Raw genomic sequence first — 11,779 nt, forward strand, 5'->3', positions numbered from 1 at the left:
GATATTCCTTTGACAAATTAATTGTTACTGATTGAAGTTTTATTATTATCATATCACAAATTTTAGCCAAATAGAAAAAAAAATGTAATACACAAAAATTGTGTCAGCACTTACATTTAGTTTGCACTATGAAAATTATTATGAAATTTACATATGGTTGTATTTTCTTCAGGTGTACCCACTCCGAGTCCAGAGATCCTGCGGCACACGCTGAACATGTTGGTTCGGGAGAGGAAGATCTACCCCACACCAGAAGGCTACTTCATTGTTACTCCACAGACCTATTTCATCACCCCGTCCCTCATCCGCACCAACAGCAAGTGGTACCACCTGGACGAGCGACATCCAGAGCGACAGCAGCAGCAACAGCAACAACAGCAGCAGCAACAGCTTCAACAACAGCAGCAGCAACAGCTTCAACAACAGCAACAACAGCAACAGCCGCCACCTCAACAACAATGCACGTCACCACAATCTGGAACCATCACTCCCTCCACTTCTGGCTGTGTACGAGAAAGGCCTAACCCTAAGAACCACTGCGACTCCTATAATGCCTACCGCGATGAGGTGCCCAGCATTCATACCTCCACAATTCAAAGGAAATCCCCAAAAGAACCCAAAGGAGATCCCCCTTCATACCCACAACCCCCACCCCCTCCAGCTACCATTCAGCACCCACCTGACCCCACCGATAAGAGCAAGAGCATGACCGCCACCTTCTCTTACAAGACAGACACGCTAACCAAGAAGAAGGAGGGCAGTGGTGGGGGCAGCAGTGAGAGGCAGTCTAAGAAGTTTGGGCTGAAGCTGTTCCGCTTGAGCTTCAAAAAGGACAAGACCAAACAGCTGGCCACCTTTTCAGCACAGTTCCCTCCAGAGGAGTGGCCCTTGAGGGATGAGGACACACCGTCGGCCACAGCGATCCCCCGTGAGGTGGAGATCGAGATCATTCGCCGCATCAACCCAGACCTGACAGTGGAGAACGTGGCCCGTCACACAGCTGTCATGAAGCGGCTGGAAGAGGAACGAGCTCAGCGCCTCAAGGCCAGCTCAGCACAGCACAGTGCCCGCAGTCGCCGCAGCCGAGGTCACCGGCGTGTACCACACGGGAAGTCGCGTTCGCACAGCAAGACGCGAGCTTCTCGGGGAGACCCCTCAGAGGGCTCCAATCTGGACCTGCCAGCAGTCAGCCTGGAGAGGGACTACCGTTTTTTCAGCCATTCTCTGGTACGCTCGCCAAGAGAGGGAATGTACACGGTGGAACGCAGAAGCGGTGGTGCCTATCTTGTCCACAGCAACCCCAACATTGCTGAGTCGCACTTTCCTGTCACCCCGGAGTGGGATGTTTCAGGGGAGCTTGCAAAGAGGCGAACAGAGATGCCTTTCCCTGAGCCTTCACGTGGGACGTCACATTCTAGAGTGCACCGGAGCCACAGCCACACTCAGGACCGCAAGTCACGTAACGAGCGGCCTGATAAGGCTAAAGAGCGATCACGTTCTATGGACAACTCCAAGGGCCCGCTGGGAGGTGGGAGCTCCACGCTTGGCACGGCTGAGGATTACGACCGCAGTCCCGATGACAGAAGCCGATACTATACCGACGATGGGACGCTAAGGGCCTCCTCTCAAAAGGCCCCGCACTATTCATGCATCATGTTTTCTGCTGCCAAGTTTAGCTCGGAAATGTCTGTACTTGATATAGGCAAAATGAGTTTGGATGAATCGAGGCTCTGTAGCCCTCTAGAACGGAACAAGAGCAGGGACAGCCTCCCAGCCTACAGTGACCTGAAGGCCCTGTCGCCAAAGCCTTTGGCTGATGACTACTTTCAGTGCAATACATCGAATGAAACAATCCTTACTGCCCCGCTGCCTCTGGGCAAATCTGACCACGACACTTTAACTCCATCTGACGGAATCCGCAAGGGCTCTCCAGCTGACCGGCAGACACCGCACCTCCCCTCTCCTCACCCCTTGGAGTACAAAGAGGACTCCTCGACAAAGGGGCACAACGGTTCTGGCAAACCCACACCGAGCCAGACACCTGAGCCTATGCCCAATGGACGGTTGATACAGCACCAACACAACACTGACCCAGGGGGTGGGGGAGGTGGTGGTAGCACTGGTGGCGGGGTGGACAAGAGGAAAGAGATTTTCAGTAAGGACACTTTGTTCAAACCGCCACTCAATGTTTTGACTGTGAGCTATGTGGACAGTGGCTACTCAAAGTCAGGCACTTTGCGTAAGACTCCACATATGAAATCATCCGAGGTCCTTGACACTCTGGAGACCCAACAGCCACCTAACTCCACCCCTTTGTCTGCTTCTGCCCCGGCACCTACAGGCACAGAACAGGGTGCTCCCTCCACATCTGAAGCTGCTTTTGACTATTACAACGTGTCAGATGATGACGATGAGGAGGAGGTAGAGGAGGCCTCCCGTAAAGAGGCGGCCCCGACAGAAACAAAGGGGCGGGCAGGGGCCGGAGATGGTGGTGGAGGTGGTGGGACCATGCAGTGGTTGCTAGAACGGGAGAAAGACCGGGATTTACAGCGGAAATTTGAGAACAACTTGACTCTACTTAGCCCTAAGGAGAGCGAGAATAATAACAGCCAGAAGACTGCTCACTCGGCACGGCTGGACAGCATGGACAGCAGTAGTGTGACTGTAGACAGTGGGTTTAACTCCCCTCGGTAAGTACTCGCTCCATAGAAAGAAGATGCTACAATTGAAAACCCATATTTGAGTGTACATTGTTGATCGTGAACAAGTGTTTAGTGCCTCAATTTATTCCCACTCTTCTGTTTTTTTAAAGATAATCTTATGACTTACCAAAGTCATAAGATTAAACTAATTAATATAAACTGCTAATGTGCCAGAATCAACTTTTCTTTTCTGACATCCCACAAAATGACATAGTGTTTATATCTAATGTCTGGTGGTTTTCATAGGACATTTTTTATATATGTTTTGTTTTATTACAGTTTTTAACTAGACTGCACCTATGAAATGGATGTTTGATTTGAAGCACATTGCTGCCATAGGGCTGAGATAATTTCTTATCCCATCTTATACTGAGATGCATAGCATGGTTTCTCCCCTTTCCTTTGTCAAGGCCACAAACCAGCACAGACAGCCTTTAAGTGGGTTTCCCAGGGCTGTGTATGTGTTAGCAAGCCCTTTATGAGTGAGGGTGAGGACTTTTTTCAGTTGCTAAAAATAGACCCCTTGTGTCTGTATGACTCATTCAGAGGGATATGGCAGGAGTAGAATAACTCAGAGAGCCTACATGTTTTGCACATGTGCTGCCTCTACTGCTTACAATACACTCTTAAGAAAGGCACATAAAATAAAGGGCAATGTACCGTGTTAATATGAAAAAAAATTCTTGATTTTTCACAGGTGTTTTGCCCATATTTTGAATTACACATTGCATTGTGTATTATGGTTGAAGGAAATGTCTGTAAACTTAACGGAAAAGGTACTCATTTTCTGCCAAAATATTGTTTTTCTTACAGTATAGTGCAAGTTTGTGTTTTTTAGCTGTACGTGCTGATCCAGGAGTCTAACATTTTTTACCTAATAATGATGTTCTGACTCCTCATTCTTTGAGTGATATGCCAGTTCTTGAAAATTAAGCTCTATACTGAAAACTAAACTTTGCATTAAATTTGTAATGTTTTGAAAATGTGTGTAATGCAATGTACATTTTAAATGATCAGTGCCATGTATTGATGATAAAAGTAAAGGGCCTTGAATATACAAAAGTTGTGGCCCAGGCAGTTACATTGTGATGGAGCTATTTCTGCACTTCCACACAAATTTGAAGACCCTTTATCTAAGAGTTGCAATGTGACTGTGCTTTGTTCGCTCCATAAACTTAGTCTGTATGTCTTGTATTTGCCTCTAAATTAATAGCCCCAAAAAGCTAAGGAGACAAACTGACACAAGTCTCTCATTTTAAGACCCCTAGCAGCCCCTTCTCACTCACACACACACACACACACACACACACACACAAATCATTCACTATTTTCTGGATGACTCATAACATTAGTGATGATGTCATCCTACAGCTCCTGGAAAAACACCAACATAGCTCTTGTGCATAGACACAATTTAGTTTGTGATTGATGTGAGGTAGTAATGCAATTATACGGAGTGGGACATACAAAAAAAAACTCTGCAAACTCTGCACTTTTCTCTATGCAGTACTAATGTTAAATACATCCTATCTGAGTTTAACATTTGTATTTAAAGGAATAGTTTTTCCCCAAAATATGTCATTGACAAATCACTGACTTACTTGTATGACTTACTTTCTACCGTGGCACACAAAAAACAGTATATTGATTGCTGGGACTGGACTTTCATGCCTTAGAAAACACAAGACACCATGAAAGTATTACTAAATTAGATCTTACTCAAAATAAATATTCAGTTATGAATATGACATTTGCTTCACCTTGGAGAGCTATGTGAACATTTTCAGTGAATAAAGATTTAAATTACAATCTGTTTCCCACAACACTATCATATAGACCTCTTTTATAGTACTTTGGTGCTTTGTGTCATTTTTAAATTGTGTAAGCTTCAATACCTGCCCATTGCAATTTAATGGACAAGAACAGGGGAAACGTCAAAATTTCTCCTTCTGTTTTCTGTGGAAACATTCTGTGGAATACAGTCAATTAAGACTGTTCCTTTAATCCACTTCTACCTTCAATATAAATATATTCTTTATTATACTGCTTTCTTATTGTTGGCTTTCAGTGCTTCTGGTTTAGTTGTCTGAATATGTTATTGTTGTCATCAAGATCTAGATCATTTTTGTACAGCTAAACAATCCTGCAAACCAGAGTTAAAACCACATAGTGTGCGGTTGTGCATTTTCTCTTTGTGAGGACTGTGTGATATTGTTTTTCATGCCCGAAATAATCAGTTATCTTGTCTTTAAACCCCACTCTTTTTTCTTTCCATTTCCTCTTCTCTGGTCATTTTCCCCACATCTACCACTTTCTCAGCACACGGGAGAGTCTGGCGTCCAACACCTCAAGCATTGTGGAGAGTAACCGGCGACAGAATCCGGCCCTGAGTCCAGGCCACATGGGTACCACCAGCATCGGCCCCCCATTCAGCTTCCGTGCAATCCCAGAGCCCCCTACCACGCAACCTGAGAAACTGCAGAAATCCCCCAACTGCCTTGCCTCCATCACCAGCGTCTGACATGGGCCCATCTGGGTTGACGTAGGGTCAGGGTGATCTGCAATGTTGGGGTGCCTAAGTGCAGGAGGTTGGGTGACTCCCTCCATCAAGCACCTCGACTACATGGGGACTGTTAAACCTGCAGGCATGGCTTCCAGAGACTGTTCCCACAGCATCAAAGGTCACTGCAAAAAAAGAGGAAAAAGGGAAAAAATGGAAAAGGAAATTTCTCATCATAGGATTTACCTTCACAAGCAATTAATCAGGAAATTCTGCAGTCGGAATCAACCGTTGTTTTCAAAATAGGCTTGAAGTAACTGGTAATTTAACAATGTTTTGTTTTCAAGAGTATATTTTGTCAGTCACAGATTAGAGATCATCCAGCCAATGGATTAAGTTTGCACGCATTAAGAAGTAGATGCTGATGTGCTGGTCAAAGGTATTAAAGATTTGTAATATTGGTATGCAGTACAATTTTAAAAAATGAGGCATAAAAGCTCTCATCTGAGCAACATTTAATTCATGATTCATAAAGTTGTATAATATTCCTAAAAATAAACTCATTTCTCATGACAGTTAGCTGCATTGGTGAAACAATAAGAATCATACTCATATGCTTATTAAAACAAGTACATAGACTGAATTAGTGGAAAAAATGTTCTCGTTCTGAAATTTAAGATTTTTGTTTGTTTTTTTAGAAAAAATACTGTTTTTTTTTTTTTTTTACCCAAACTTATTGTGCATACAATTACTTTGTATGCAACTTTACACTACGTAATGGATTTACCTGTCTCATTAAAGTTAATATTAATCTCAGGTCATGAACAGTTAACTCTCCTAAGAAGAGGTAAAGCATCAGTTAGTCTGTAATCATGTTTCTGTGGATCGTTTCACCAGTCTTTGTTTTTTTAAGGGAATAAAACACATTCTCGGTAGACAAAAATATAAATGATTTCAATTACATTTTTGTCAGATTATTTTTATTATGTTGATTCCCTTTTGAAATAAAAACAGCTGTGTGCCAGTGTGAATCCGATACCAAGTCTCTCATGAACCAGGAGACTTGTGGATGTCATTGTTGGTTTGGAAACATGCTTGTCTTCTTCTGTGTAGCTTGATGGCTCTATTTGTTTTCACGAAAGGAGGAGGATGTTGGAAATCGCAATGGCGGGAACACGGGTGTTGTGTCCAAAAACATCCAAAACAATCCAAGGAAAAGTCATACAGTTCTCTTCCTTTGGGCCAGTGGGATTCAGAGACTCGGCCCTTTTGCTGCTCTGATAAAACCTTTATTTTGAAAAATGTTCTTTCTTGAGTTGAATCCAGACCACTATGGTATTTTAATTTCACCTTTATTTTTCCCTGGGAATTGAGCTGGTTTTCAAGCCATGTCCCCGACCTAAATGCAAAATATGGTCAACAGATGACATGGTTAAAATTTTAGCCACAGCCAACACATTATCTGTATATTCACAATATTCTCAACCTTTTCATGATTTCAATAAACGCTTCTTTTAGGTTGGAACAACTGATTCAGTGAAAGTATGTACATATAATTTGCTCCACTGTTATTTATCATTCCTATCATATGCCAGAGAGGAACAAAGATTACATTAGATTTGGACCTGCCTGTGTTATATACAGCAAGGTTCCGATCCATGAGCAAAAGCCCCTTTTCCAAGATTGAACTAAACATTAAAATACTTTTTGGACTATGGCTTTAACTGTTTGGCGTGCCATCTCAATGCACCAGAACTAACGCTCGTGTCCCTTCTTGTAGTGACTCGGTGAGATTTGGGAAAAAGAGCAGAGCTCATGTCACATCCATTGGTGCTATTATGTGGTGACCCTCCCTTTTTTATCTTTTATTTGCTTCTTTTCCCATACTCCTGTGGGACTTCTTGTTAACCACTTTCAGCTCGCTCCCTCTCACTCGACTATTACCCACACACACAGACACACCTGCAATCAGCCATTCGAACTACCCTAAACCCCACATACATGCACATAACTAGCTACCTCCACCACCTGTGTAACAACAAGGTAGGGACGTGTACAGATTTGGATTCTTTGCCTGTGGAACACAGCGCTATCAGCCTCTTCTCTGTGAATGTTGACAAGGAGCGGCGGACATTGTAACTAAGAGGACTTATTCTAAAGTAATCAGTATTAAGTGCTGTAGTTTCAACTCAATTTTTCTCAGTTTTTGACAGAAGTGTCTTTTACTTATTTGCAAGTTGTGTATAAATCTGTCTAGCACCACATCTACAAAACTTCCCCGATTTTATGTTTCCCCTCCGATTTGTGCAAGAAGCCACTTTCAGTTCTCCGCTGCCCCCTTTACATGAATATTTGTTTATCTGCTTCATGATTTCAAGCCCAGTGAGTAACTTCAGTTTGTTGAAAATGCATCTCGACGGAAATCAAGGGACTACATTCTATATTATAAACAAGCACCTCAACAGATAGAATATATTCAAATGAATCATGTCAGGCATCCTCCAGTCCTAAACGTTTTGCCCAAATCCAAAATTGTTCATCTGCCTTCTACTTTTTGGCAATACTGATTACAATAGTACTGTTTTCAGTTTCCCACCTAATATTTGAGAGGTCAGTGGTTAGGGTCCAAACAGCCTCTTAGACCCTGTAGTTGGAGGTGGGATGAAGATTGTGGAAAGACAAAAGCCTCATATATAAATGGTTATTTTAAATCATTGCTAGACATCACAGATGTACATCAGAGAGTCACATTAGACAGAGCAAGCTTCTCATAATGTCAGCTCTATAAATAGATTCTTTCTCAAAACATTTCATCAGAACTTTTCTTAAAACAATGATTTAAGTCCAGAAGTATATTTCAGTTTAGTTACAAACACACCTCTAGAACTTTAATCGCTTTTGAATGGTTTCTGATGGACACTAATACAAACACATGACCTCCTTTACATGACAAGGCTTTGTCAGAGGATGCATTTTGGGTATGTGTCACATTTTGTGAAATTTAGTTTTAATTTCAAACCCCTTCATCTGGTAATCTTTTCCCCCCCCTTTTTTTGTTGATAGACAAAAGGGAGTAATGCAGCCAAGACTGCCTTGTAAAAAAACATGTTTGCACTGAAATGCCTGGCCTCTGGTTGCTGTTAAGTCCATCCAAGACGGATGCTTTGTTTATATTGTAAAATATTTCATATGAAATAAAAATGACCATGAAATGTCTTCCCTTAACATTATGGATTTTAGAACCACGTCAGACAACATTGTTTCTAAATGGTGACAGTGTACAGTATCATACTGTAAATGAAATCAACCTGCCATGCTTAGTATAACTTCAAAAGAAAACTGAAAGATATGAGGGATCTTTTTGTAATGTCTATAATATTTGAAAAGAAGTCCCTATTTGTGTAGTAATGGTGTTTCATCGTTGTGGTAGTATATGTGATAAACCCAGTTGGGAGATTGTGTTACTTTTTCAGACAATAAAATAACATGTTTGGTTATAAATTTTACATGTTCTTGTGTCTTGAAACCTGTGGAATGTCTGTGTTTGGTTAATATTAACTCAGCAGGACATGAAACTTCTCCGTAATCTTTTATATATATATATATATATATATATATATATATATATATATATATATATATATATTAAGCAATCTTTTGGCATGCCAAATGAAATTGAAAGTAAGTGGTTCAAAAACGATTGTGTGAGAATGACAGACATTTTTGAGAATTTTAAATATTACACTCTTAGAAAAAAAAGGGTAAAGTGGGGTTCTTCAGAACACAATAATGAACCCTTTCAGGTTTATACATGGAAAAATGATTGTGAAATACTTTCATGTTTAACTATTTTTTTCAATAAAAAAAAAAAATGAATTAAAACATATTTAATGAATTAAAACTTAGATGAATCCCTAAAAGATCTATATATGAAGCAACTAACAGAAACATTTAAGGTCGACAGAACCCTTTCCTCTAAGAGTGTAAGCATTATATTTCTTGCATGTAATCACTCGTTTATGATACATTCCATTTCCCTGTTGTTTTACAGGTTAAACATAACGAATCATTGAATACTAATTGAATATGATTAATGAAAAAATAGCTGAAACATCAGGGTTTCATGGATTAACTTCATGGATCCCTGTAAAATTGAATCAATAAATAATCTATCTGGTTTTACTGGTAGACAGCAAATTCAAGTGTTGGTTGTATCTTGCCACCATCTAGTGGCTACACAGTGTAAAACAATTTAGGCCTATGGAGTAAAGTAGACTGTAGTAGATTACGGTTCAATGCACATAGACTATGGAGCACAGATTCAGTTTAATTTAAGAGCTACAACAAAATATGCTGATTTGAATCATAGGTCTACACATGACAAATATCAACGAGCAGAATCTGATCGACACAAATTCAAAAAGAAAAAAACGTCAGATGCAGATATTTTTGAAACGTTTGAAGTCACATGATGGTGGAAAATTGACGAAGGAGGGACACGTCACGTGTTACAAATCAGCTTTAGCTACAAGCACTATGATACACGAATTTGATGGCTAACACTGAAAAGTGTGGGGCTCAAAAACAATTGTCATTTGGAACTCATTCATCTGGTTATTTTTATTAATAAAAATATATGTTGATAATGATTAAACACTTCCGAAAGCATCATTATAGTTTTTGCACGCAGTTATTGTTTGTGTGTGTGTGTTTGTATTTCTGGGACAAATTTGTACAGAAGTGACCAAAACCTGACAAAATCATCAAAAACCTACATCCTAATCTGTAAATATAAATATATATATATATAAAAAAATATATGTTTTTTTAAATGTGTAAAAATGCAGAAAGCTTTGTGTGATGGGTAGGTTTAGGGGTATGGTTAATGTAATGGGATACAGTATTGTAAAATATAAAGTATAAGATTTATACTGCAATTTAACCACCAGAACAACGGATATGTTGAACAACAGATAGGCCTTAATATTTCAGACCTAACGAGTCCCTAACACTCAGTGCCAGTGTTGATGTAGTCTAACTGATGAGAAAAAGGAGACTTATCAGAAGAAAGAGAGTAACATTCTAAATGTATTGTTTAATTAGCATTAAGAATAGCATTCGAATGCGGTCTGTCTGGTGCACTGAACACCTGCCCAGTTTGCGTGACCCCTGGAAGTCTTGCTTGACCGAGGTCCTCACAGGGTCACTGCTAGGTCAAGCTCGCGCTTAGTGCCAGACTGAGTGAACGTGCGTCTGTCTGGCTTCGGTGAAATTTTAAACATTGTAACATTTTCAGGGCCGTGCACTGACTGTTTGGGGGGCAGGTGGTCAAGTGGGAAAAAAAGCAGTCTTCTCATAAAAAATACATCAAAAATGAAGTTAGTTATTAGGCTACTTTCATATTTATTTTTTTTAATTTATAATTAATCTGCAAAATCAATAGTGTTCATTACTGACAGAAATTACTAATTATTATACTATTATTATACTATTAGGCCTGTTGTTTAGATGCATAACTGCAGTTACAGGAATAATGTTATGAAATTAGTGTTTTAAATGTAAAATTTTGAATAAAGAAATATGAAATAATACTTTTCTTTATATGATACGTTTAAACGAATCCAGTGGGTTATTTACTAGCATAGCATACCCGATTAGCCCAGTAACTTAGTTTAAAGCTACACGCATTTGTACTTGCCCTACATGTATTCACAATCACCTTTAATGTAATTACTTGTTAAATTAAGTGTTAAATGTCCAAATATTTCAGTCAGCCTATACAAATAATGTAATGATGTTCAATTGTTCGCTTAGGCTATATATATATATATATACATTAATTAATTAACAGTGTATCAAGTGAAATAAATTACGTTCAATTTGTTTTATTATGCACTAAGCTAATATTTTTAATTAATATTGTTTGTACTTTGTATGATCATTAACTGATAGTTGGTAGAGACCTGATTTCGAGTGAAGACCCGATTTATAATGACAGTGGCAAGTATTCATAAGTTAACTGAAAAATCATTCATTCACTGATTCGTTCAAACCAGCTGATTCATTCTTCAAAGAAACACTCTGTGTTGGAGGGAAACACAACTATTCTGCTTTGTTTGGAACTATTTTCGTTTGTGAAATAGAGCAAAAACATTCAAAATTGACATTACTTGTTTCTGATAATCCAATATCTGAATCTCTTATTTACATCGTGTCTACACTTTGTGTTATAATGGGAGAATTCGCGAGCTCACAAAACTCATGCGTTTTGAGCGGTGAGTGGATTCTGACTAACTTAAACGCCTCTGGACATTGTCTGTGATTTGCTACATTGCTAAACTTAGCAAAACACGTTGTAAAAAGAATTTATAACTGAAAATAGGCCATGTATTCTTCTTTTCAGTGGCATTGCATAAAATATAATGGATAGACAGCCTACTCTTCACAGATATCTGTGAACAGGTGTCTGAAAAATACAACTTCATCAACCCTGGCTTGATTATCATAGAGATAAACAAGTGTCCACAGCGTTGCTTCTAGCCGTCAATTATAGGAGTGGGCAACTGAGAACCATAAC

At 39.7% G+C, this 11,779-nt stretch overlaps 1 protein-coding gene across 4 annotated transcripts in view; it reads left to right on the forward strand.

The window, feature by feature from the left end:
• stox2a (storkhead box 2a) overlaps window positions 1-8,701 on the forward strand; it is a 56,182-nt gene extending 47,481 nt beyond the window's left edge. For all 4 annotated transcript variants that reach the window (XM_079853408.1, XM_079853410.1, XM_079853409.1 and 1 more), the window contains 2 exons: window positions 173-2,690; window positions 5,022-8,701. In XM_079853408.1, coding sequence (XP_079709534.1) covers window positions 173-2,690; window positions 5,022-5,223 — 2,720 coding nt within the window. In that variant the 3' untranslated portion in view covers window positions 5,224-8,701. The remainder of the gene's footprint in view (window positions 1-172; window positions 2,691-5,021) is intronic.
• Window positions 8,702-11,779: the final 3,078 nt, after the last annotated feature.

Source organism: Squalius cephalus (genome assembly GCF_949319135.1).
Source record: "Squalius cephalus genome assembly, chromosome: 2".
Lineage (NCBI taxonomy): Eukaryota > Metazoa > Chordata > Actinopteri > Cypriniformes > Leuciscidae > Squalius > Squalius cephalus.